This window comes from Syngnathus typhle, linkage group LG7, assembly GCF_033458585.1.
Source record: "Syngnathus typhle isolate RoL2023-S1 ecotype Sweden linkage group LG7, RoL_Styp_1.0, whole genome shotgun sequence".
NCBI classification, from domain to species: Eukaryota; Metazoa; Chordata; class Actinopteri; order Syngnathiformes; family Syngnathidae; genus Syngnathus; species Syngnathus typhle.
This window is the reverse complement of record NC_083744.1, coordinates 15,358,063-15,385,708: the sequence shown is the minus strand read 5'-3', so window position 1 is coordinate 15,385,708 and position 27,646 is coordinate 15,358,063. Positions and strand designations below refer to the sequence as shown.

Below are 27,646 nucleotides of genomic sequence, written 5' to 3'. Positions count from 1 at the left end.
GCGTCTTTTCGGGCATGGCTCCTTGAGACTTTTTTCCGGGTCAACTCATGATGAACATGTCTACCAAATTGGATGTTGCTAAGTACAACTGGCTTTGGGGCAAAATCTCTCGCCTTTGAAGAACTATAAATGAAGTCAACATGGCCATTTTAAACTGAAATGGCAGACTTGTTTTTTTTTTCCAGGCAAGAATCTTTGAAAAAAAAAAATCCTGTGTCTACTGATGAGAGACTTGTTTACCTAATTTCAAATTGCCAAGTACAACTGGCTTCAGGGGTAAAGTTTAAATAGACAAATCTGGCATACACTGCTACTGAACTATTGGTGAGTCATCAAACATAATCCGCTTAGATGCAACAATTCAAATGTTTCACAATTTTTAAACTGTTGCAACACCTCTGATTCTTTGCACTTTATTGTATTATGTTACCACTGTATGTTTTTTATACAATATAAAATAGTAGTGTAGTTATTCATCATTACAATTTTTTGGAGGGGATGTGGAATAGAACGAATTCGTGGCACTCAATGTTGATCATGGTCATTTTATTAGATAAAACTGTAAAAAGAAAACTTTCAGCAAACGTTTTATAGTAAAACCAAATACAAGAAACTGACTAAAAAGTAGTCAAGAGAGAGACGAAAAAAAAGTTTTACCTGAGCAGAAAAGCAACAGAGGGGCACCTCCTGACGTCACGGCACCGTGGGCGTGGCTTGTAGCCACGCGTGCGGTGGGAGGCGAGCGCGCACGCAACGGAGCGGCAAAGCGGCAGCATCGTATCGGCTGCGCGCACGCATCTGCGCTCTCTCCTCACACGCCAAGTCAACTGTTTTTGTTTGTATTTATCACAAAAAAAGGAGAAGAAGAAGAAGAAGAGGAGAAGTTGACTTGCCTTTGCTTCTGTTTGGACTAATTTGGAGAACTTTCTTGCGTGGAGTATGATTTGAACGCCGCCGAACAGGTGAGCCCAAACCGCCACATTGCGTTTTATTATTATATTTAATAATAAACTTTATGCTGGTTTGAGTGGCTAGAATACAATCAACGTGTTGTTGACTTGGCTTTGTCTGCTCGCGCGTGTGTGTGTGTGCGTGCGCCTTTGCTTGCCATGCAAGTGCGTATGTGTGTGTTGGTACTCAGCATGACTCACTTTCCTCTTCAATTCGCAACTTTTTCACATCTTTTGTGCTTTTACTTTACTACCATTGTGGTGTTTTTTTTTGCAGGTGCACCCCACACACATTGTTATGACCATCATTCACGCTTTAGCAGTCAAAGTGATTCCTCTCCTCTGTGATCCTCTCTGTGCGTCAAAGTTACCCACAAGAAAATTTATGTCGTCCATGTCAAAAGGAGTTTGTGGATTCTGTTTATAAAGAGTATTTTTATCCATGGCCCCCTACTCCCGACCTTCTCTAGGCATACAGTATCGACTATATAAATTAAAAGATGCGTTTCATCTTAATTCAAACTTTTTTGTTCTTTTTTTGGTCCAAATATGTTTTATTTTTCCGTATTATTTTTAATAATTACTTGTCTGTTTTTGTCAGTGGACCCTTTTTTCCTTTCCCCTAAATGGACTTCATGATTTTGATAGTGTGTTCACATGCACTTGACATTTCAATATTTTAGTCAAATCAAAAAGGGGCTTATAATCCCCCCATCCCACTCCCACACGGGGCCCCTATTTATCGTGACAGAGTTCATCTGCATCCCTCATGTAAAGCTACTCTTGTTTTGATGCCTGTCACACCACCGCATGTGTCACAGCCACATCAAGCTCGACCAGCATTTTGCAAATTCTACAGTAGCACCGCAAAGCCCCCCCTCCTCCGCCTCGCCTTTCACCCACCCCGCGTGCCGCTATTGAGTCGCCGGGTGATTTATCATGTCCCACCAGGGTCCGTCCCGCCTCTGCTTTTAATTGAGTTTATCGTAATGCTCCCCGGAGGCCTCGTTGTCTTAGAACCCCTTTCACACAGAGGTCCCTGCAAAATAGCTGCATTCTAAAAATGATGGCACCCTCAAGTTTAGTGAGTTTCACACAGAACACAGCAAAGTCGAGATGTTGATGTGCACCATCACATTTATTGTTCGCTTGTTCCATTTTCTTTTGCTTTGGTTGCTTTTATGCTCCATTTTTATTCTGGGTGGTGTGTTCTACTTTTCGGTGGCCCACTTTTTGTGTTCCACTTTGTGCCCTTTTACATTTTTAGCATTCTATTTTTTTTTGAAGTCCACATTTTTCTTTCCACTTGTCGGCCATTAATTTATTTCTGTTCTTTTTTTATGTTTGTCCCACAGTTTTAATAGTGTGTTTTTTTTTGTAATCCATTTTTTCCATCTTTCTGCTTCACTTTTTGTGTTGTCTTGGATTTAACTTCTCATACCGTGTTCCACTTTGTGTGTCTAACTTTTTTTGCTTTTTGCTCTCCACTTTTTTTGTGTGTACCACTAACTTGTTTGTGGTTTGTCTTCAGGATGAGCCTGTGCTTCCTGCAAACGCTGCACATGGTTTTGGTGTTGTGGTGGTCCCTGTGGTCGCCCGGCGCCAAAGGCCAGTGCAACGAGCCCTCCGAGTCATCCAAGGTCAACCTTTCATCGGACCACCGTCTCCCGACTTTCACCGCCGACTTCCCGGTCCAGAACATGGTGACGCTGGACGGCGTTGTCTACGTGGGCGCCGTCAACCGGATCTACGCTCTGGCGCCCAACCTGACCAAGCTCTCCGAGTACCGCACTGGGCCGCTGCTCGCCAACGAGACCTGCGGGTCCGGCGGCGCCGGCGGCGAGGTGGACAACCGCAATTTAGCCCTGGTGGTGGAGAAGATGTACGACAAAGGCTTGTACAGCTGCGGCTCGGCAGACAACGGCGTCTGTCGCCGCCACGTGCTGGACGAGGACAGCAGTCCCAAGACGGTGAACGAACAGGTTTACTGCTTCGCTAGCAAGGTCAGCCCGGGCAAGGGGACACCAGCCGACGCTGACGTGGTGGCCGGCCCGTCGGGCTCGCAGGTGCTCAGTGTGGAGAGCAACATCATTGTGTTCTTCGCCGGCAATTCCGAGATTCCCGATTCGGGAAAGCCGGCCGAGGTTGCCGCCCGGCCTCGCACTATCTCCTTGAGGAAGATGAAGACCAGCCAGGACGGGTTCACCTTCTTCTCCAGCTTGTCTCACATGGATCTGATCCCGTCACTGCGAGGGAAATACTACCTGCGCTACGTTCACTCCTTCCACAGCGGGCCCTTCACGTACTTCCTGACTGTGCAGCAAGTGAGCCGCGACTCGCCGGCGTTCCACACGCGCATCGTGAGGATGTGCTCCTCGGATTTGGTCATCCGCCGCTACGTGGAGATGCCGCTGGAGTGTATCAGCACCCACAAGCGGCGGCGGCGCTCGGCCCAAGATGACAAAGTATTCAACCTGCTGCAGGCGGCGCACGTGACCAAGGTGGGCGACGATGTGGAGCTGCAGCGCCATCTGAAGGTATTGATTGTAGCTTTGTAAGTTCTCTGCGTGTGCTCACATTTGTTTTTGTCATTGAAATTTGTCCTGATTTTGTTTTGGGGAGGTGGAGGAGGGCGACGACGTGCTCTTCGCCGCCTTCGCCCGCGGGAAGCCCGATTCCAACGAGCCCACCGCCAACTCGGCCGTGTGCGTCATGAGCATCAAGCACCTGAACAACATGTTCCGCATGTACATGGAGAGGTGCAACACGGTGGACCCGTACCACTTCACCGGTTCCGACGGCAAGGCCTGCTACAACGTGGTGAGTGACCCGCAACGCGTTGTTAGCAAAATGGCCGCCCTAGCAATGGATGAATTGATGGGTGGATAAAATGAGATACTTTCATATGATTTGACAATTCCAAGACGTGCATGCTTGATGCAAAGTGTTCTTAAAAGGTTCAAAGTTGCTGCTGCAGTATGGAAATGTTGTGATTCAAAATGGATGCAAATGAGGTCCATCGTCATCTGCTGTTGTTTTTTCAATGCTTATTTATGCGCTGCCGCATTGTAGCCCAAGACGACTCCCGAATCCTTTTAGAGCCGTTTTATCTTCCGGGATCTCGTCTTTGATCGCACGAATGGAATTTAGGAATTTTTCCGCTTAACATGCGTGTGTATGGATGAAAGCGCGAGTTCAAAGTGCAACGGCGTTCGCTCTATCGACCATATTTGGTGCACTTATCTGGTGCCTTTTCTTTTTCCCCCCACCCGCTTCTTTGCTCACATAAAGCGTCCATTTTAGGGCAAAGTATCACAGACTGCAGCCAAAGCTCGCCGCTGCTTTCGGGATCGATCATGTGACCCGGAGGACTCCCTGTCATGAGGGTCCGGGGGGGCATTCCAATACCATCGACGAAGCTGTTTATTTACAGTAGACATTTACGGCCCAACCCTACAGCCGCCCGACCCCCCCCAAATCAATCAAACGCTTGATCAATAATCACACGAAGACTTTACGTTAACTTGTTAGCTGTCCGGCTCTTTGCCACATTGCACTCTTGGGTATTATTCTAATCAGTACGTGGGCTCCAACGAGGACATCTTTTGGCGTTTTGCCCCCGGAGGCCATCCTCGGTAACAGCCTCTCATCTCGTAAACACGTTACAAGGATATCAGCGGTTGGATTTTACGTCCAAGTTCCTCTTAAGCAAACTGAACACCTGCCCCTCTGCTAGCTCACCTTAACGAAGTCCCGTTAACTTTTTTTTTTTTTATTATTGAGATTTTATTGCGCTCTAAATGTGAGGCCTGTTTGACTTTATATCAAGTTTTGTGTCAGGTTGGAGTGATGGACGGATGAAAAGAGGGACAGATAGACTGCAATTGTTTTTCAAGTCCTCAATTTGCTTAATTCCGTTTTTCTTTCGGCCCAAGTATCCGAGTTTTATTTAAGGTGGCACAAGTACACACAATTTGTGTTTATGACCCTTCAGGTGAGCAGCTGGCAGGTAGCCGCTTGACTCAGATATGATAAGCAGACTCATAAATTCATCACGTTTGTCTGCAGTTGAAGCACTCGAGCGCACACAAGCTTATTTTGGTCTTTTTTTTTTTTTTTCTTCTTGCTTTTTTTTTGCCGGACAAAGTGGAAAAAAACGTCCCAGTAGAAATCTGGCGAGCATTGAAAGCGCAGCGGGAAAGAGCATCTTTGAAGTTTTTTAAGTGGCGGTTGTCAACGCCAGCGAACCTCCTAATTCGAGGGCATGAGAGATGCTTTTAATGATGACTCACACATTGCTGGATGGTGGGGCAACATAACTTTCATTGAAATGAACGTGAGGCAAAAAAGGTCAAATAAATGAAAACGGCAGATGTAAAGACACTATTAATATAGTACAAATTAAAAATACAGTTAAGTTTTTTTGGGGGGGGGGGGATATTTAAACAGTCCAGCTAGACAAATACAGTTTTGAAAATAAACTATACTATCCATATAAATCTGCTGACAATGATAAATACGGAAAAAAAAGTAAAAGAATCGTACCAAATAAATGTTAATTATTTTCGGACAGTCACCAATGTTACTCCAAGTTTTTTTATTTCTATGAGTTGTGATGAAGAATCAAACCTTGTGCGCTTGGAGTGTCAACTGTAAAACCTCCAAATGTGTATTCGGATTCCTTATGTGCTTTTCATTTCATTAGGAACAACGACAGTCCAATACATCACAACGGTGCTTGCGTCTTTTTCATAATGAGAAATGATGGTCGCCCGGCGCGCAATCAATGTGTTGTCTATTTGTTCGTGAAAAGCGGGGGCGACCCAAATTAAAATGGCCGTCGCTCAAAAAGTGGCGCTGCTAGCTTGCGTGGCGCCGTGTGATCAATCAGTCGGTAGATTGAATTTAAAAGCAATCAGCATTTGCTGCTTTTTCTTCCGATCTATGCTAATCGGATCGGCGCTTTGACCTCATATGTGGACGTGGATCCTCTTTTTTTTTTTTTTTTTGGGGGGGGGGACTTTTGGGAACCTTGACATTCCGTGCCACACGGGACAGGAGAATGTTTTTTTTAAAGGCACATTTTTTAATTTATTTCAATTTTATTCAATTAAATTCTTTTTTTATTTTATTTTATTCTATGTCTGAGTTCCCACCACATTTGGACACAAAAACTGGCACCTGTTGGTCCTCAAAGAGTCACGAGGGAATCTCGAAAGAATAAAAACTCGTCTTATATGTACGTCTACGCAACAGAGTTCTGAGTTTGGATCGCAAGCCTGGAAAGCAGGTGTGCTCCTTGCTGAGACGCTATCTCATTCATGAGCTAAGCATGCTATAGTCATTGCATGGACACCTGGAAAACCTACGTGGGGGTGCGTCCACCCTGAAGCGTGCACCACTTATTGCGTGTATCAGTCGTGGAAATTTGATGAGGCGTTTTAGTTGCTTTTGCTGACTAACCATGACCTCTTAGTTTGCTGGAGTGCGATGATACCCCCTAAATTTTAGAATTTTATCCTCTCAACTGTAAATATTCTCGAATTTCTTCAAAGCAGCGGTGCACACAAGCTCAATGTTTAATTTGCAGGTTTAGATGACGTAAGCTCCTTTCTGTGCTCTGTTGCTAAGGCGTTTTGGTTTTGGATCCAAGCATGCCCCGACGTGCCGTGCCAGCGTTGACGACAGGGCAGCGGTGCGGGCGGCTCCTCGGCAGGCACTAAAGAATGAATGTTCTTATCCCTTCGTGCCCTGTCCTGTCCCTGCTTTTGTCCCACTCATCCCATCTCGCATCCATCTTGGGTCACGCTACAGTAGCATGCCGGAAAATAACGGCTCCTGTGAATGTGACATTACGCAATAAACGAAACAAAATGGTGTGAAGTCTTAGGGTTTTCTCCAAGACGAGAAACGTGATGCCCTGGCATTATCGGAAATTTAAAGCACTTATCAGCATTCAATCAGATATTGGTTTTCGCTACACTGCTTATAGCCACTAGAGGGCATAGTTTTTGAAATCTGATGCTTTTGACTAATATAGAAACTAAAACCCCATGGGTACCTTTAAAAATATTTTAACCCAATATGGGTCCACTAAGGACTGACACGACTTGATTCGGGTCAAATCAATAAACTACAAAATAACACATCTGTTTTGGTTGTTTTGTGGGTTTGTCATTTGAGCCACCATTTTGGGTTGAACGATTAACCCATAAAGTTGTGTCACTCCCTTATTGATCCATAATAGTTTTCTTTTTTTTAGTACGGCGGCTCTTTTTAGAGTGATGAAAAACAATGAGCGTCCAATCAAATTTCTCCGATCTCGCAGCTTCTCCGATCAATTGTTAGCTGTCATTGTTCAAAAGATAATTTTCGACACTTCCGCTACACTTTTCTCTAATTTTCTCGTGTCCGCAGGCATTTCCCGGCTGTTTTTCCACATGAGTTGACAACGACTCTCCGTTTGGTTAATGATCAAACCCGGGCGTTCGCTTGCTTTCGTGTTGTCCAAGAACAAACGGGCAAATGTGTTATCTTTGTTCTCCTTGATAACACGCTTAGCGGTCAAGCTGCAAGCTGTCGGTCTCGCTGGGAAATGAGCAGCAGCCAGACGAAGGTTAAAGTTCAGGGGTTCAAATTTGGGTTTTGAGATACCAATTAGGATTATTAATTAAAAGATTAACTATTTGTGGTACAACATGAAATACTACACGGTACTAACCCATAACTCCAACACGAAATCAATCTTTCGCTTTTTCCCCCCCCCCATCACGTCGTCCTCTCGCTGACATGGGATGGCTGTCCTTCCCTGCCCTTTGAAAAACATTCTAATCACAGAGTCCAGCTCGGCGTGCAGGCCTTTGGCTGCCGAGCTTCTACTCCAACTACTAATTGAAAGCTTTGCATGGCTGTACGCACGCACGCGCACATACGTGGGAAAACGACATGAGAAAATGATGGAAACGTTGCCATGAAGATGAAGCCGCAATTAAAGCAACACTGATATTTTTTCATGTCTTTTAATCTCCTTCATGTACTTTGCAGTATGTTTTGCTATGAAATTTTTGATTTGGTCACCTTTCAACCAATCACATTACCCGAATCATCGCCAAAGTCTCAAATACTATGAGTTTGACCGCTGTCTGATCCAATCCGCTCGGGATGTCTCAGGGTCCCAGGTCACATGGGTGCATGTTTTGACAGTCCGGCAAACATCTGCTGCAGACATCTCATTCCAACGTAATCCCAGCACAATGCCAGCACCCCTTCTGTGTGTGTGTTTGTGTGTGCACTTTCAAGTAGCACACGCACACAGGCACACTGGGCACAGTTCATCCCAAACAAGAGAATAAAAAGAAGATAAACTTTCCTATCAAGAGGCCTAACTATTTATGTCGCGCTTTTTTTTTTTAAATAAAACTTTTTTTTTTTGGGTGGTGGGGTTTAATCAAAATGGACAGATAGACATACAAGTGCAGCTGTAATTTCAAATTATTGACATGTTTTTTCTGTCATGTATAAGAATCTAGCGCACAAAAGAAAAAGCAGTTTTATGTTTTGCATTTTATGGAGCCCGCCTCGTCATTTGCATAATCATGAGTTCCAAGCAACCCTATGCAAATATACAAGTCTGAGAGGAAAACAACCTAAAAAAAAAAAACTCATTCAGCGGTTCTGGGCTTTGTTTCCATTAGCAGAACCCAAGCTTATTAAAATGGACAAACACGAACTAAAAGTTAAAAGAAATTTTCATTAATGAAGAAAAATAAAAACAAAAATGCTTTTATAAAAATGAAAACTAACTCAAACCATGTTTTCTTTAAAAACAAAAACTGATATTATTTGAAAATCCGATAAAGAACACGACCCAACCCATTCCGCTCGCTTTGCATCACGCGGTCTTGGAACTGGTCTCCACATGTTCTGGCTCTAGATGCCGGTTCTATCTTCTGGATCTTGCTTGTGGTTCTGAGATCTGGCTCTTGATTCTGCATCCAGCAATCTATCTGGGATCGTTTTTCGAGATGTTTTTAATGGCATTCACATGCTTCTCTGATTAATGAATGAATGAGTGAATAAATGAAGGATTGCACTTGGCTGAGGAGTGTTTGATGGATCTGCCCTCAGGAAGATTCCGGCGCTCCCAAGCAGAACCATTTTTTTTTCTCAGTGACCTGCTGACATTGTTCATTTGCTTCCGTGCTGTCGGAAAGTATGCGAATGGAAAAGTTCCGGAATACCCAAGAGTCCCTGCAACAGCTACAATATTCTTCACCTACCACTTCATTAGGTACACCTACACATGCACCGTGAATAAAAAATGATGGCGCACCCTATTTGTGTTCGACATGTTAGCGATCCATTTCCTGACGTGAGATGACGTGAGATGATGGACTGTAGCATCTTTCGTTTCGGCGCAGGGCGTACACATCCATCACATTCCGCTAACCAAAGTGATATTTTATATAAAACAACCATTTGGTGTAGAGCTAGCTCACTAACGTACAATCTAACAGATAAAATAGCTAAATATATAACTGACTAATTCATGGGGCAAAAGTGGTTGTGTTCTCTGAATTCTGCCTAGCAACAAGCGGTTGCCATGTAATTAAGCTTGTTCGCACCAAATCCTTCAAATTAGCAACATTTGGCTAAGGAGGTTGCTGTCTTCAGAAGGCCACGTTGGGCGTGATTCTGGGCCAGAGTTGAGTCGCCGAGGATTTGCATGGGCGCCATCGGGCAGGGCGCAGTCGCCGCATTGTCAGCTGACCCTTGCGCTGTGACAATGGCGGCACACGTGCCGCAACAAATGTGCATGTACAACACGGAGAGTCGAGTTGCAGATGGACGTGTGTTGTCGTTTCACTTTCACACACACCCTCAAGCTAACAACCGCTCCAGTTCACTGGTCCCCAGTTCAAAGGTCACCCATACCGGTGGTTCCATTGGCACCAACTTTATTTTTGTCCAAGACCCTTGGCATACCTATTATACTATACGCATTTGATTCATTCTTAGGACTTTTATTTACGTAGATATCTTTCTTTACATCTATGCTAATCTGGATTGATATTTTTAGCGCTTCTGCTACACCCGTTGCTATCTTCCACAGATAATTTCCCAAATTTGAGCATTTTCGTTATAAGTCGTGGCCCTCTACGGGCCAAGAGAGCAGTTCTTTTTGGATCTATTTTGGCATTTTTGCTACTCAGGGAGCCAGTTTTTTGTATGTTAGCATACTATTAGCACATTTGTATTTAATCCATTTTTGATCAGTTAGAAGATATAAAGTCCTGGGTCTGGTTGCTATCTTGCTCTATATTAGCATAACACCTGTTAGCCTGTTAGCACTTTATCATTAGAAATAGTACCCGACAACAGGTCAAGATTTACATTACGGATGAGAAACTGCTTGAGCCCTGACATGGCCACTTACGGCCATCTTGTGTGAGAAAATCAATCGTATTGTTGTCCACTCCAGACATTAAAAGTTTCTTTTTTTTTTTTTTTTTTTTACAACCCACCAGCCCTTGTGATATAATATCAGACTAAGAGCTATCTACTTTCATACATTGGGGGGAGGTTGTGTGAGGCCTCCTGAGCTGCGCTAAGCCCCGCTTAGCTCGTCTTTCATCAGGCTGCGCTCGTAACGGAGTGCCAGGTTGTGATGCATCATGGGAAATGGCCGCAACACTACCCCGGCGAGTGCCACTTGTCTGAGAGTGTGGCTCTGGCCCGCCAGCCTCTTGTTGTGTCTGCGCCCGCTGGAGCGTCCAACAAACGCAGTGAACAGAACCAAAGTTTGATGTAGAAAGCCCCCCCGCCCGTTTTTCTGATCTCTTTGTGTTTAGTCATGGCCTTCAGCGCTGGGCCTCGGCTTTCATTAATCATTAATGACCCACAAGGGGAGCTCTTAAGGTCCTTGACCTGACCGCTTGACCGCACCAAAGCTTTGCTTGTTTTCTCAGCTTCACTGCATCATGACCTCGGCACCGACGCATGGTCGGGGGGGGTAACAGGTACTAGAAGAACCCTTGATCTACGCTAGGCGGGCAACCCTGCAGCAAAATGCAAACGACATGGCTTATTGGGCCTTTTATGTTTCATTTTTATGAAGCATTCACAAATGTAAATCTGGACTTCACACGGTGTGTGCAACTGCACCTGTGCATCTCATATTTCTCTCAGGTTTGTCATGTGACTTGATTGATGGCGCCGGTCCAAAGTTCCACCACCGTATTCGCGTCACCGCGGGGCGCCCATGTCAGACATCGAACACCGCACACTTAACCGGTCGCTATTGTTCCGACTACAACGGTAACATGATTGGGTTTCGTTTTTTTACACCAGCAGCCATTTGGGTGTAAGATGATATGCTGGACTTTAATGTCAAAGAGCAACGTGTGAGCCTGAAGAAAAAAAACAAAACAATGCTTCACTTTTTTTTTGCATGTGAGTGATTAAAAAAGTTTGGAAAGAATGTTGCTAATCTTCAAAGCTGAGATGTTTTTGTCTGATGCCCGTCGTCTCCACGCAGACCTCGTCGGACGAGTGCGACCCGCACGAGGGCATCCACGAGGGCAAGGAGGGCAAATACCGCCTGCAGGTGACCCAGTTTGTCCAGCGTCTGGAGTACTGGCACAAGGAGCTCAGGGGAACCCTGGTGACTTCCATCAAGGTGCTGCCCGTCCACGGACGCGCTGTTGCCTTCCTGGGTACCGCCGACGGACGCCTCATTCAGGTACTCGGTGATAAAAATATCCAATTGGAATCACTGTTAGTAAATGAGGCCCATTGTGTGTTTGGACCGCAAGAACCGCCGTCAAAATTGTAGTTCTCGGGTTGATGTATCTGGACCGAAGGGAGACACCTGTTCTCATCTCGTTATGGCGTGAGTTTATGAGGGCCGGAGAAGATATTGCTGGGGGTTAGTATTTCCAAGAAGTCCTACGGTAAATTGCTCAGCATATTTGATTGAAGGCTTTTCATTCCAGGGGCTTCACTTTCCAAGTTGGAAAGTGTTTCATTGGAAAAAAAAAAGTTTTTAGGGATGACAGGCCTCAGCTTGACATCTGCTCAGTGAGGCTGCCGTGTTGCACTACTCACGCCACGTTTGGCGTGTAGCGTGCACAAAGAGCAGCTGTTTGTTGCCGTTCCCACCTGCTGCCTTTCTTTCAGCGTTTTAACGTATTTAAGTCAGGACGGACAAGTCACTGTTGTTAAAGTTGGAGTCGAGTCGCGCACGGCAAATCGTGAACTTTTGCCGCACGCAATGGCCAAAACTGAAATGTTCAGTGCTGCCCATCTGTCTGGACGTGCTTCAGTTCCTAGCAAGAGGATAAACATTTCTTGGAGAAGTTTGCCTTTGAAAGACTGCTGGAAGTAGCCAAGATGGAAGGCTTCATGTCATGTTAAGCGTGACTTCTCAGACTTTTTTTGTGGGTCTACTCATCGTAGATAAGCCTGCAAAATTCACAAAACACAAAAGCATGTAGCATAAGTAAAACTTGTTCTTAAGGGGAGGAATCTTTCAAATATTCCAAGTAAAGAGTCCCTACAAATTAGCCTCAACCAAAATGGCCACCTGCTTTTCAGTCATCGCAGTCATTTTTTGTGGGTCAGCTCACAATTGACGACCAATTTAGTGAAATTAGCCTCTGAGGCAGTCTCATAAAAAGTCTCATAATTAGCCAAGTTCGAACCAAAATGTCAGACTTCCTCTGTCTTTTCAGGCTTGACTTCTTAAGACTTTTTTTGTGGACCTACTTATTATAGACATGCCATACAAATTTGGAACTGGCTTAAGGGCCTGAATTTTCCCACACTGTCACCGCCAAACCTTGCCGACATGCCCCGCCCACACTCAATGACCAAAACAAGCTCTCGCAAACTCGCGTCAAATATTCGTCGAGTATACGTTCTTCTAATTCCAAATCAAAATCTGTAGAACTAATCCTTCCAAATATCCCAAATGAGCTCATATCGGCGCTTGGAATCAAAATAGCCTCTGATTGATTATTTTATCTTTGCATCTTTGTTTGTCCCAATACTTTTGCCCCTGCGTGGCATAGATGGACATTTCATTTGAAAGGACAGCTGCTGGAGAAAAACACACAGCAACAGCTGCACGAGACCCTCGCTGAGTTGGGAATGTCATGCGAGGGAACGTGTCGGTGAAGACCGCCGCTCGGCCATTAACGTGCCGATCAGCGTGAACCCCCCCCCTTTGCACCCCACCGCAACTCAGCAGCTTTTCTCATTGGCTACGCCATCCCGCCATTTTCCATGCAGCTGTCGCCACTTCCCAGCTCGCTTGTGCTTCGCCGACACGTCAGCTCATTCACCTTTCGCTCGACGTATTGTTAATATCCTCTCAGGTCATCTAATATATACAGGTTAGCAAATAGTATCGGAATTAAGTCACAAAGAGCCGCACTGGAACAGGGAAATCATAGTCACCTTATTTCAGGATTATGAAATTAATTGGACAAAATTATAACAATGTTACACGTGCAGCGCAATTTCGACAGCAGGAACATTATTATAATTATCACTGGTGATATTTTTTTATTAATATTTTAAGCAGAGGGATCATCGTTTCAACAAAATAAAACATTTGCTCAATATTTTCCACCTAAGACTGAATCTGGATCTATTTATGGGTTTTGCTAGTGAGTGAATTTTAGGGGTCAAGTTTGGGACCTTCACAATGTTGGTGATTTGTGTGAAGGGGAGGGGTGGTGGTGGAGGTTTTCTGTCTGGATGTGATTGTCTACATACTTCCTCATTCTCACACACATTGTCAAACGTGCAACCTCCCCAGCGGTTCAACGTTAGCTTTTGCAACAGTGAGAATAATGGCCGCCTGGAGGAGTTAATGGTGGTGTGAATTACAGCTTATTGTATTAGGCGGGTTAGGGGGGGGGGGTGTCTCGCGGAGGGGGGGTGCTGATGTTTGCCGAACAAACACTGCGACCGCTGTGTTATTCCCACAGTGGACTCGGAGCGAAGCCGAAGGGAGAAATGTTTCCTGAGCGCGGTGGCGGGGAGTCGGCGCGAGCAGGAAACTGAAATACAGCAAAAGCTGACAGCTTCAAACAATGAACGACACTCTCGCCATCTTTTTGTCGTTTTGCGCCCAGCGCAGGTGCTCGAGAGGTCGCCGGTTCCCAACATAAGATCTTTGTCCACACATTTCTTTTCAATAGATTCCTCCTGTAAATGTATTTGTCACACACACAGCACACATGAGAGTGCTTGTGTGTTTCTAACGTGTGTATTGTGTGTGTTGGTATGCGTGGAGAAGAGCCTCTCGTGTGATTCCGATCGGTCACGCGCAACTTTGGCGTCTCTTCCAGGTACGCTTCTCCCGCTTGGCCTCGCCGCACGTCAACCTGCGCTTGGACTCGCAACCCGTCACGTCCTCGACGGCGTTGCTCGACGGCCCGGGAGGCGGAGCTCTGCTGGTGGCCACCGGGAACAAGGTGATGTCGTTGAGGTTCCAAATTAATTATGTTCTGACGATGGCGAGGCACAATTTTTCAATGCTGCGACTGTTTTTTTTTTTTTTACAATGTCCGACATTTCCAACAGATCACCAAAGTGCCCCTGATTGGCCCGGGCTGTGGTCAGCTGACCTCCTGCACTTCCTGTCTGCTGTCCTCGCGGGTGACCGAGTGCGGTTGGTGCGACGGCCGCTGCACTCGAGCCCACCAGTGCCACGCCCCTTCCGTCTGGACGCAGGACTACTGCGCTCCCGTGGTTACCAAGGTAACCGCCACAGGAAGTAGCCTGCACCTGGGAGTAATAATGACTTCAGGAAAAAAAAATACCTGTGCTTAAAAGCAACACAAGGGAGAAATAACGCACCAAGGTAACCATGGCAACCACAAAAAAAAAACAGGCTGTCTGTTTGATGTGTGTTGAGTGCTGTGAAGCGGCGTGATGCCGTCACAAAGTCTGTTCCCGACCGTCTCAGATGACCGGCGTGTGGAATGCCGCTTGTGGAAGTGTTTGGACAGTATTCCATCAAGCAGTATTCCGTGGACCGCTTTCAGCTCAGATGGAGCTTCCCCGCCGACGCCGTTGTTGTTCTTGGGTCGTCCGCGCCAAGTGAAGATGGACACGCCACTGCTTTCTTTGCAGCCGTGAAAAAAACTTGGGAAAACACTTTTCATCTTCTTTTCTGGGACGGAATGTGCATCTAACATTAAACACACAACATTAGCAACACCTGCACAAGCCAATCTCGTCCAACTCAAACATTTCAGATTTATGTCCACATTTGGAGACGCACATTCCCTTTGTAGCCTTTTAAGATGCTAGCCACAAATTAATAATGACAAGTTTGACTTTATTTGGACAAAACTTTTCACTTCTTGCTGGATCCAAAACTTGACCCCAACGTGCCGGGTCGAATCCTCAACCCAACTTTGTCCCTTTTGGAACCAGCGCTGGTTTTGCTACTTCACCTAACTCATTCACTGCCAACCCAGTTAATAACTTTGACGTCTATAACCGTCAATGGTACTGAATGAGTTAAGAGTTCCAAGGTGAATGATGGGAATATGTTTCCTCAGGTGTCTCCATCATCTGGACCTCTCCGTGGCTCCACCGTGGTGACCATCTGCGGTCAAAACTTTGGTTTCGACAAGACAGAGAGCTTCAAGGCGTCGCTTGTGAGCGTGGAGCTGGCCGGCAACCCCTGCAAACTTCCCAGACAGGACAATCTCAACAGGTCTGTGTGTGTGTGCGTGTGTGTGTATGCAACAAAGGGGTCCTATAGGATCAGCTTTAATGGAGCTTATTGTGTGTGTTAAAGAAAGAATGTTAAGAAGTCCCCCCCGAATCCCATCCCCCCCGTCCCATCCCCGATTTCCACATTCAGCACATGACTTTGCTAAGTGGAAAATTGCTGGGAAAAAAAAATCAGCATCCTGACTTTCCGCTCTTGTTTTCAACAAATCCACCAATTAAAAAGCAAAAAAAAAAAAAAACCCACTTGCCAGTTTTTGCCAGTTGCATTCCTCCAGAACGTGATGATGTTGATTGGATTAGGCGAATACTAAGTCTTGTGTCTTCTGGGGGGGTGTTTTTTTAGGTGGACTGAGATGCAGTGTTCCCCCGTCTTCGCTGGGAACTTCACCCCGTCGGGACACGCCGTCAAGGTCACCAGTGGACACAAGGTCACGCACATGGAGGGCGCCTTCACCTTTGTGGTAAGCGGATTGACGCGCTTCCCTAAAAGTCATCGGAATCTACTGTAAAAGTCTCAACATAAGGAAGTCATAATTCAAAAGTCGATCTCTGATTCTAGGATCCGATAATCCACAAGATCTTCCCGACCTTCGGGCCCAAGTCCGGCGGCACCATGCTGACCCTCACGGGCTCTTTCCTGGACAGCGGTAACAAACAAGAGGTTACCGTGGGCAACGCAGCCTGTACGATCCAGAGGTGAGGAAAATTCAATTTTGGTGTTTCGACACGATTTAAGCAGAGATGATTTTGCGCGCTGACAATTTAAGATGTTGGTAACCCGAATGTAAAAGTGTAATTTGGCGCCCGCAGTTTGTCGTCGAGCATGCTGACCTGCAAGACGCCTCCGCACTCCGTCCCGTCGGCGCAGCCCGTCAAGTTGACGGTGGACTCTGTGGAGCGACACGCCCCCTCGCCGTTCACCTACAACCAGGATCCGCTCATCAACAGCATCCAGCCGTCACGCTCCTTCATCAGGTTACAAACATATCATTATTATTAAATCAAGGATGTAAGAAAAATAGAAGGTGCAATTTAAAAATATATACATATATATATATTATTTAATATTTTAACAAAACAATAGATCTACTTATTGATTTGAACTGAATTGTAGATATAACATAGTATAACCTAATATTTTTCTTGGTCCATATTTCATGTCAAAATAACAAAAACTAATTTCATTTATTCATATTTTATCTATCAATATTTTATGCTTGATTGAATTAATATTCATGTTGCCTGGCATGTTTTCTTCATCAAAAAGTCGACATTCACCGAGCCCAAACGTAACGTGCCGTTCCGACAGCCCAAAGAGGAAACGTGCGGGAGGTGGCTAAAAGCGCTAACGCTAACAGCTTCTACCTCCCTGTGGGCATCTCGCGTATCTCCGCTCAACAGATATGCTAATGCTAACCTCCGCTTTCCCCCCAGTGGAGGCTGCACGTTGTCTGCTCACGGCTTCTTCCTGCAGTCGGGCCTCCAGCCAGAGATGGTCCTCACCACCGGGCAGGATGCCGTCGTCTTCCATGTGGTGAGTGACATCACTTGAAGGAACTAAGAAGTCATTTGTAGCAGGAAATAACTTGCACCTAGAAGTAATTCGAGGTCAAAAGTTGTGACCAAAGAGTAACCCAGGACCGTTCCATGTGGTTCCTCTCCACTCATTGCACCAGTCACCTTATCTTCACCCTTTGGATTAATTACTCCCAACATGAAGCTCCCAGCTGAAGATCCAGCAGAAGGCCGTGAAGATGAATAGCAATAGGAAAGGAAATGAAGTGTAGCCTCGCGTGAGCGGCGCATGGAATTGTCATCAGAGGTCCTCACGCCCACTTGGAAGGGAAAAGACTCCAGTGTGTTGATGTGGACGGAAAAGAGCTAAATGGAAGACGGACGGGACAGCGCAAAGACAGGAAACGTCTTCCCCGCTTGTCATTCAAGTCCAGTAGCTCGGCGAGGCCTTCAGGCGCTTCTGGATTTTGCACGCACATAAGTCACGGCTACGTCGAACTGCTTTGAATTATACGCGATTTTTTTTTTTTTTTTGCTCAATTTTGGCATTCAACGTCATGTGTACCTCTTGCGGCATCCAACATCATGTTCCTTTGCACGTGAACTTGTGATGCTCCAACCAAGTATTCCCACATCAGAAGACACGAGTCTCTGGCGGATTGAGTTATGCTCGAGTTGGCACTCAGATGAAGGCGTTGAAGGTCTTTGAAAGGAAAAAGACACCTTTTTTTTATTGACTACGCTAACCACTCGCTAACATTCCACATTAACAAAACCTTTCAGCTTCTTCCTCTTTGCCGTGGTGGCTTCCATAAAACACCACCATTGTCTTCTGAAGGACGGCACGGCAGCATGCAAGCGCCAGCACGCTTCGGTTCCAACGTCACTGTTTATTTGTCTAAATGTGTAACGGAACTTACACAACGGTACGGCAAGAAATAACCTGTTCCAAGAAGTGTGTGTGTAAGTGTATATTTGCCCGCAAGGTTTTGTGCCGAGGACGTGCTGCTATGCTCCGTGGGGCTCTTATCTGTCACTGGGCTCCTGTTGAGAAATAATTTGCCCAACAAAAACAAACACTACAACATGTCATCACACATCGCACTCTGATGGCCGCCGTTTGACCCGGATGAGTTTTCCTACATCCGATGGGAAAGTGTCGGACTGTTTTGTCTATTAGCGCTATTACCGCGTTCATTTATTGAGCTAAAAGCCTTGTTGTGGAAGTTGTCGCTTCCCCCAGAGGAGTGCTGAGTGCTGCGCTTTGCCTTGGCGGAGGTCATTTTGCAAACGAGAGGGACGTGTCAGCACTTAAAAAAAAAAATAGTGAAGAGCAGCACCTGCTGGGTGACGATACAGAGGAACATTTTGCCAATGTTACATTCGCCATCTTGCCAGTCGTTTCCATTGCAATGTGGGAAGTTAGTCTTCCTTACACCTCAGCGTGAAGATACCAAAGAAAAAACACGCAGAGTTAGGGCCAAAGGGTGAAAGGGGATCTTCCGGAATGTTCTGTCCGTCTTAACTTTCCCACATACATAAAAGAGATTTCACATTTCCTCTCCGGCACCAGCGGACGTTCCTGCACCGTCCGATCGAATCCCGGCGAGAAAAGCCAGCGCTTTCTTTTCACAATGTGAACATTTAGTTGGATAACTGAGCGCGATTGTGCATTGAAAATATCAACAATGGGGCAAATGGATCACCTGACAGGACAAAGACGCCAACAACAAACTATATAACGTCTTCATCCATCTACTTGGTGCAAAATTTCCTTTTTCTGTTTGTCCGTTACACAAAGCTCGCAAAAATAGCATGTTTGAAAAAGTGTGCACAGTTTACGCTTGAATAAAAAAAAAAATCAGCCTTGGAAGAAAGTGCTTGATATATTTTTGGTGTCTCCTGCTCGCAGAGTTGTGTCTACGGTGAGAACCGCACCTCCATCCAGTGCACCACGCCCTCCCTGGCCAAGCTAGCACTGCCGCCGCCGGTGGTTACCAAAGTGGCGTTCATCCTGGACGGCTACGCCACCGACCAGTGGGACCTGATTTACGTAGAGGACCCCCTTTTCCAGGACCCCAAGCTCACATCCAAGGACAACAAGAGCGTCGTGGAGCTCAAGGTGAGACCACGACTAAGAAATGATGTTGGAGATTTAGCGCCACGGAGCTACTTCCACTGAATTGTTCACGTGAAGTCTCAAGAAGGCGTCCATTTTGTTTGGAAGTAGCCATTTTAGGTTTTTGTCGGCCATTTTGCAGGGGTTCTTCCAAGACAGATTAGCGACCAAATTTCAAGCACTTCTAGACAACAAACAAACACCACTAAATTGTGAAATAATTCATATTTTCTCTTTGCCCGTGGACGGAGCAAGGTAACGACATTTTCTGAGGTGGCCAAATGCTAAGCTAATTTGTTGTTTACTCTGTGGCTGACTTTGCGAACATTCCCACGTGCACGCCTGTTTGGGTCACGCCGGGAAGGAAACAATACAGAAACAAAAACAGGAAGTGGAGTCTGTTTCCCATCGTTTTTTTGTTTTTTTCGTCCAGTTTTAGTGGCTCAACCTTTATGTCTGCGAGTGCATTGTTGTTGCTGCCAAGGTCAAACCTCTAGACAATGTCAAATGAATTAACACAATGAAAACATTTTTATTTCTTTGGTCTTTTTTGAAAGAAAATATTATTTTACTCTGCCGGCCACAGCAGATGCTTCGAGGCAGCTGCGCTGAAAGATTTTTTTTTTTCTCCTGGCGTGACCTTGGCCCTGTGGTTAAATCCACCTCCTTCCTTTACGCCTTCATCGGAGACGGCTTTTTATTTGAGGCAAACTTCACACGAACGAAACAGCATCTGATATAAGTTTGAATTATTAGCACTGCTTAGCAAAGCTGACAAGTATTGTCAATTGACTGTAAAATTCAACTTGTACTTTTTTACTTATACATTTTGATTCTCTACTTTTTGACCTTTACAAATCGGTGTTGCTACTTTTAGCACACACACACACGAAGCTGTTCTTCTACTTAAGTCAGGGGTGTGAGTACTTTTGCCACCTGATCACTTGACAAACATACTGTAAACACAGTGCTCAACACACGCCAGGCGTGGATGGCGTGAAGGAACGCTGGTATGGCGCTTCACGAGAGACTCCCCGGCATTTGTCGCTGCGACACTTTATTTAGAGGTTGGGACAGTTTCTTGCCAGGTTCCGTAACAAAGTTGTCATGGTGACACTTGGCTAATTCCGACAAATATTTCATGTCATTCATTTGTATGGTATGGTATATTTATTTGTTTATGAGTATATTAAGTCATTATTTTAACTCGTTTATTTTTTCTTAAAATTATAAATTTTTTGCTTATGGATTTTATTTTTTGTATTAAATTAAATATGAAGTTATTTTTATAAATTTCTATAAATATTAATTCTAGCTTACATTTGTTTTCATAGTAAATCCAAATAATAATTTGGAAAAATACAGTAATATCGAACAAATGTTCCTGATAGAATGCAATATTTTGAAACATGAAATACGAAACAAACATCATATTGTTTTTAATACGCACACTAAGTCAATATTTCTTAAGAGTGTGCATGCATGTGTGTGTGGGAACAGGTGCGAGCCTCCCCTCTGTGTCAAATCTGGAAATCCTGAGCTGTCACGGCAGGAATGTGATCATTCTTTTTATTGCCTTCTGCTGCACTCAAACAAGCTTGCCACTATATTGTGTATGTGGGTCTGTGTGTGTGTGTCTACGTGTGTATAAGAAAAACAAAAGTGAGTAAAAAAGTGAGAACGAGCAAAGAGGGACTGGTGTGTTGTCGCCAGACTATAATAAGCCACGCAACAAAGTGTCTCCATGGCGATAATTCAGTTTTGCGTTTGCTTTGCAAGAGAGTTGTGTAATGACGCTGCGGCACCGACAGGGCGACCGCATGGACCGCGAGGCCATGAAGTGCCAGGTGCTGACCGTCTCCAACCGCAGCTGCGAGACCCTCACACTGGTGGGCAACACGCTGGAGTGCACCGTCCCCAACGAGCTGCAGGCGGCCACCGCCAAGGAGCTGCAGGTGGAGGTGAGCAACAAGTTCGAAGGTCACCCTGTCGATGTGGACGGAGTTTTTTATTCACGGTAGATGATGCACCGTCAAACACACAAATATACAAAATTTAAATACTTGCGAAAGGGCTGCTGTAGACCACAGCTCACATCCAGACCCTCACGTGCTGACTAATGGTAACCGGCCAACCCGACTCCTGCCCCTGATGTTGTTTGCTCGGCCATGACACATAGCGGGGGATGGGGAACACATATAATTGACCCCCATTGAAAAGCATTCAGGCTTCTATATAAAACTCCGCGTTCCTACTCGAGACGAGCCTGATCTTTATAACCAAAGTCGCACGTCTCCACGGCGACACATGCCAGTCTCAGTCCACGCTGGACTTTTATTGTGAGAGCAGACGCCGGATGTCGAAGCCTTTCACTCGTCACGTCTCCTCCTGCTGAGGCTTTTACCACATTGAGCTATCTGTAAAAAGTAGACGGAACGCTCAAGGAATGCCGGAGAAGAAGTCAATAAAGACGCTGACAGAGACGTGTAAATCTCCATTTTCGTCCCAGATCGTTTAAGTGAAATGCGACGGGAGTGGAATTAATACAGCGACATTTTTTGTGCATAATTAGGAGAAGGAGTTAAGAACATTCAGAGATTGATTTAAAATATAGTCGCTGAAAAAAGTTTAAAAATGGGTTTTTAAAAAAATAAAAAATAAAATCATTTTATGGGGTAAATTAGCACAAAGCTAACAAAAGCAAACTTCAAATCGGAAATGCTCCCAGCCGACACTATCGGAGGACCTTTCTTTATCTTCAGGCTAATATCCTTTAGCTGTTTTCTTGCGCGCGCACACACAAACACATCTCAAGTCAAAGTGGTAACCTCATATCCACAAAATTTAATAAAAGCAGGGGCAATATCACTGATGTAATCTGACCTCAGATAACTGCGTGTCTGTGTGCGTTTGTGTGTGTGTATAAATAATCGGTCTATGGCTGGCTCAATAAGCCTCAAGGGGACCAAACCTTGCCTGAAGATAAAAGTGGTCCATATGAACTATTTAATAACACGCCGTTGGAGTCAACATTGTTTGCAATTTTGTCTTTTTAATTGTATACTATATAAAAAAAAAAAAAATCTCTACTATCATGTGTAAACTATTCAGTCCTGATTTTATTTAATTTCTTAGTTACATTTGTCTTAAAATCATGAAATTAATAATTTATAAAATTTTTATGAATTATATTTTTATTGTGAATATATTATTCGATTACATTTTTATCAACACACACACCCTTGTGTCTAATCCAAAACTCTGTTCCAGTGGCGGCAGGCCGACTCCATCCGTCACCTGGGCAAGGTGACGCTGGCGCAGGAACAGGATTACACAGGTCTGGTGGTGGGCTGTGTGTTGGTCAGCCTGCTCCTGCTGATGCTTGCCACCCTGCTCATGTGGCGCAGGAACAAGCGCATTGACGGTGAGTTGGAGACGGTCAAGACATCCCGGTGGATTTCTCTGCGCTAACCTAGCAGCTAATTTAATATGAAGACAATTTGATGAAGTCCATCAAAATCAAGCGAAGTAAGAGTGAATGGTTCTCTCCTGTAGATCTGTCTGAGGTGTGGTACGACGGCCGCGGTGACATCCAACATCTGGACAGGCTTGCCAGCGCTAGGAGCGTCAGTCCCACTAACGAAATGGTGTCTCACGAGTCTGTGGACTACAGAAGTACACTGCTGGAAGGTACGTGGAAGCCACTTGTTGTCCCCCGCCGTTTATCATAAATACAGAAATGTCTTATTTGAAACCTTCAGACCAGGGCACGGAGCGTCCCGAGACGTGCCGAGCGGTCCCCGTCCTATTCGGGTCCAGCCGGGAACTGCTGTCTCCCCGGCTGGGGGCGCTGGCCCGCGGGCTCGGGATGGAGGGCGAGCTGGTGTCGCCCCTGCTGATGGCGCCGGTCCACATCGACCTGTCCAGTCTGCATCCCGACTTACTGAGCGAAGTCCAGCACGTGGTGATCGCCCAGGACAGACTCCTGCTGCATCTCAACCAAATCATCGGCAGAGGTGAGTCGTAAACTCACGACGGCCATTTTTGACACCAATTTGCACGCGACGCAACCCTGCGGGACGCCCGCCCCAGCCAGCCCTTCACAATTGCCCCCGTGAAGGAAAAAGGAGCCTCCGATTTTCACCGCGACTAATTCCTGCGGCGCTCGCAACCCGACACCCTCGGCCATCTGCGACGGCGTGATAGGGGAACGTCGCGCTCATTTCGTTCCCACCGCCGCCCCCCTGAGAACTCCCATGCCCGCAAACTGCAGCTATAATTCATTGATGGGGGGGGGGGGGGGGGGGTGTTAATGAATAAAGCCCGGTGTTGAGTTACTCTTGCATGCTGAGTTTGGAGGTGTGTAAACATGAGAGCTAATTTGCTACATTAGAGTTGAGATGTTAAATGTAAATTTCCTAAATATGAGTTTGAAATATGATGTGTCCCCTGCAGGTCACTTTGGATGCGTCTTTCATGGAACTCTACTGGAGCCGGACGGTCAGAACCAACACTGTGCCATCAAGTCTCTAAACCGTAAGCTCCTTTTTTTTTTTTTTTTACACACACAGGCAGCGAGGAACAGACATTCCGTTGCCATCCCGGCAAAACGTTTCCAATCAAACTATGACATCACAATCAGGTTATCAGAGACTCGTTTTTTTTCTTCTAACCGCTAAAAGTGATGAATAAGCGTGGCCTGGTGAGGATTTTAATCTAGTAAAGATGACAGTAAAGGGACGGGATGGGATGAGGTCTTGTCCCCTGGGATCTCGACCTTTTGATCTCTCATCTCTTTGTTGCCTTTTGTTTCATATGAAGGCTTCTTCCTGTCGCTATGACAACCAGTCAGAGAACCTCAACATTATGTTGTCCCACTTTCATACAGAGACTCTGCGAAATTGCCACGTCGGTGTCGTAATGTTTATCCACCTGTGCCTTTTACATACAACCCAGTGACACAACAGTTGCGTTCAACATGAGCTGGGAAGGTAGAAAATACGTGGAGGAGGGTTTTATTTCCCGAGCCATCATTTCACACGGACATACTGACCCGCTTCCAGAAGTGCTTACTTCTTTGGCCGCCCCTGTCTCGCCTAAAGGCATCACAGACTTGGAGGAGGTGACCCAGTTTTTGAAGGAAGGCATCATCATGAAGGACTTCAGCCACGCCAACGTGCTGTCGCTGCTGGGCATCTGCCTGCCGCCCGAAGGCTCGCCGCTCATGGTTCTGCCCTACATGAAGCACGGAGACCTGCGCAATTTCATCCGCGACGAAGGCCACGTAAGAACAACAAGCTCGGATGTGACTCCTCGTGTGACATCACTGATTGGTCCGTTGCCGTCCCGCAGAACCCGACGGTGAAGGACCTGATGGGCTTCGGACTCCAAGTGGCCCGGGGGATGGAGTACCTGGCCAGCAAGAAGTTTGTCCACCGGGACCTGGCAGCCAGGAACTGCATGTGAGTGTCCAAAACCAAACCAAAAGTGGGCCAAAGGGGCCGGACGTTCATTTCGTTTGCTTTTGCGTTGCCAGGCTGGACGAGAGCTACACGGTGAAGGTGGCCGACTTCGGGCTGGCGCGCGACGTCTACGACAAAGAGTACTACAGCGTCCACAACAAGAGCGGCGTCAAGCTGCCTGTCAAGTGGATGGCGCTGGAAAGTCTGCAGACGCACAAGTTCACCACCAAGTCTGACGTGGTACCAAAACAACATCTAATTTATTTTGAAACTTAAACACTGATAACTTGATTTGAGAAATGGGCTTCATGTCTCTTGACTCTTGTTTGTTTTGCTCTTCAGTGGTCATTCGGCGTGCTGCTATGGGAGCTGATGACCCGCGGGGCACCGCCCTACTCGGACGTCAACTCCTTTGACATTACCGTCTTCCTCCTGCAGGGGCGCCGCTTGCTGCAGCCTGAATTTTGCCCCGACTTCCTGTAAGTGGCATTCCACTCACCTTATATATCATAAAGTTTTTTTTTTTTCATTAACAGTTCAAATATATATTTTTTTAAATTGTAAAGTTAAATAAATAAATAAATAAATAAATAAATAAATAAATAAATAAATAAATAAATAAATAAATAAATAAATAAATAAATAAATAAATAAATACACGTTTTTAAAAAAAACAAATGTTTTTTTTAAGTCAAATGAACTTAAGCTGATTTCAATAAGAAGCTTCACACCTTTGAAAAATGATGCAGGGTGGCGTAAAATGTTCTGCTCATTGCGTCATCATGTTAGTTATATTGAAGGAGGAAATTATAAATCCGGAAGGTTCTCATCAAGACCTTTCATTTGAGATACAACTCAATGATTTATCAAATGAGTTTTTTTTTGTTTTGCTCCTAGTGAACAGTTAAAATGGTTTCAAAGCAAAGATAGCGTGTGGTGCACATCAAGTGTTCCACTTCTGATTTATGAGCATGAGAGACAGGAAGCAGACAAGCAAAAACACGCGTGTTGAACCTAACGTGACGTGACAGCTGCCGACCAAGGCGACCCTTTTTCTTCTGCTCCTGGAAATCGGATGCCGGCTTTCTTTTTTCTTTGTGTTTCCTTATCTTGACTGGTTGCTTAGCGCTCAGCGCGCGCGGCGGCATTCCGCCCGCCCTCGTCAGGAAAACTCATCAATCAGGGAAAACGTCAAAGCCGGCAGAGATTTTCAATGTGTCTTTCCTTCTCTGTCAAAGACTATTTTTTTCCTCGACACTGAGCGAAACCTGATTGAGACCCAAAAAAAAAAAAGTTCCTCAGATTGAACCCTTGTTGCTCCCTCTTAGCTACACGGTGATGGTCGAGTGCTGGCACCCGAAGCCGGAGCATCGTCCCTCCTTCTCCGACCTGGTGTCCAGCATCGCGAGTATCTTCTCCAGCTTCAGCGGCGAACACTACGTCCTGCTCAACACCACCTACGTCAACATCGAGAAGATGACCCCCTACCCGCCCCTCCTCGCCACCACCGACCCGTCCTCCTCTTCCTCGTCGCCATCCCAACCCTCCACCTCCCTAACGTCCCACCCGCTCCTCTTTTGCCACCACGAGCGGGAGTGTTGCGCTTGAGGATTACGAGGGAAGAACTACTGTGGGTCCCAACACTGGACAGAGGACAAGCTCTTAATGTAAATAGATTGTTGATCGTCTCAAGTTGTTGACTTCCCGGACGTTTTTTTTTGGGAGGAAGTCAGAAACCTTGAAGGAACAGTGTTGCTTTCTTCTCGGTAATGTGAATTATGTTCAGTGAAAAAAAATGAAACCAGATAAATGTCAGTGGGTCATTTTAGGAAGACTTTTGGGACCGTTGTAGCTTTTTTTTTTATTTTTAAAATCAACCCCAGTGTTACTTAGCAACATGGAATTTGGTAGGCATCTTTATCATAAACAGACCCACAAAAAAAGTCTCAAGAAAAACGTGCATGTGGCTTGAACGGTCACTTTAGGCTCCTTCCCGGAGATTCTTCAAACTTCTGTTTTGAAAAAAGTCAAGTCATTTTAGGCTACGTTTAGACATTTTCCAGGAGTCCCTCAAAAACAAATTCCTTCTAGAGAGTTTGTGCGAATACGTACACTTGACAAATGAACAATATTTTTCAGATACAACAACAAAAAAAAAATGGCCACACTGACAGACTGAATGTTTGCTCTGAAAAAAAAAAGTCTATTATATTTGTAGCGGCGACACGATGACGACGAACTCACTGCCATGTTGTAAATAAAAACGCGTCGAGTCATGTTTAGCCTGACGTTAGCCACGATTCATCGTGGAAAAACGTGCATGTTGACAATGTGTATGTGTGTGTGCGTGTGTGCGAGAGAGAAGCCTGGAGGTACATGTTCATCTTCTTACGTGATGTTATAAATAAATCCACATGAGTTTCCTACGTGCATGCTTTGCTTGCTCTAATTGAACGTCTTGCATGAACACACCTGTCCTCCAGGTGAATGCGCCACACACGCGTGTAATTACACGCGTGTGAATTATGGCCGCTGTCATTCACAGTTGCGGAGCTGACGGACACATGTAAAATCATACAGGTGTGGGCTACATAACGCAGACGTCAAAATGGATGTTGGACCTCGAATACCGGCTGCATGTAAGTCTTCTTTTCCCATTAGCGGAGAATGACCTATGACCTCATGTTGACCTCTCTCGACAGGTACTGTCTAGACCAGGGGTCCCCAAACTTTTTCCTGTGAGGGCCACATAACCTTTCCCTTCTCTGATGGGGGGCCGGTGTCAGTTTGTAACAGAAAAAGTGTGACGATCGTAGGCGAGCTTAAAAAAAGTTTTTTTCCAG

The 27,646-nt window shown here is 45.5% G+C and overlaps 1 protein-coding gene across 1 annotated transcript; it reads left to right on the top strand.

The window, feature by feature from the left end:
* Positions 1–743: 743 nt before the first annotated feature.
* Positions 744–26,663, top strand: met (MET proto-oncogene, receptor tyrosine kinase). The gene is made up of 22 exons (XM_061283413.1): positions 744–962; positions 2,482–3,487; positions 3,573–3,770; positions 11,488–11,691; positions 14,309–14,434; positions 14,544–14,720; positions 15,530–15,687; positions 16,051–16,168; positions 16,267–16,403; positions 16,518–16,682; positions 17,142–17,241; positions 19,135–19,344; positions 21,153–21,302; positions 22,612–22,765; positions 22,897–23,031; positions 23,103–23,357; positions 23,797–23,877; positions 24,444–24,625; positions 24,694–24,803; positions 24,878–25,043; positions 25,146–25,282; positions 26,132–26,663. The coding sequence occupies exons 2-22, from the start codon at positions 2,483–2,485 to the stop codon at positions 26,409–26,411; spliced, it is 4,248 nt and encodes a 1,415-aa protein (XP_061139397.1). The 5' UTR covers positions 744–962; position 2,482; the 3' UTR covers positions 26,412–26,663.
* The last annotated feature ends 983 nt before the right edge of the window (positions 26,664–27,646 follow it).

Bases quoted from the DNA above. Each gene is read 5' to 3' on its own strand.
- met (XM_061283413.1), top strand. From the start codon at position 2,483: ATGAGCCTGTGCTTCCTGCAAACGCTGCACATGGTTTTGGTGTTGTGG. The intron at 16,404-16,517 runs GTGAGGAAAATT...TGGCGCCCGCAG, and splicing joins GCAGCCTGTACGATCCAGAG to TTTGTCGTCGAGCATGCTGA. The intron at 23,358-23,796 runs GTGAGTCGTAAA...TGTCCCCTGCAG, and splicing joins CAACCAAATCATCGGCAGAG to GTCACTTTGGATGCGTCTTT.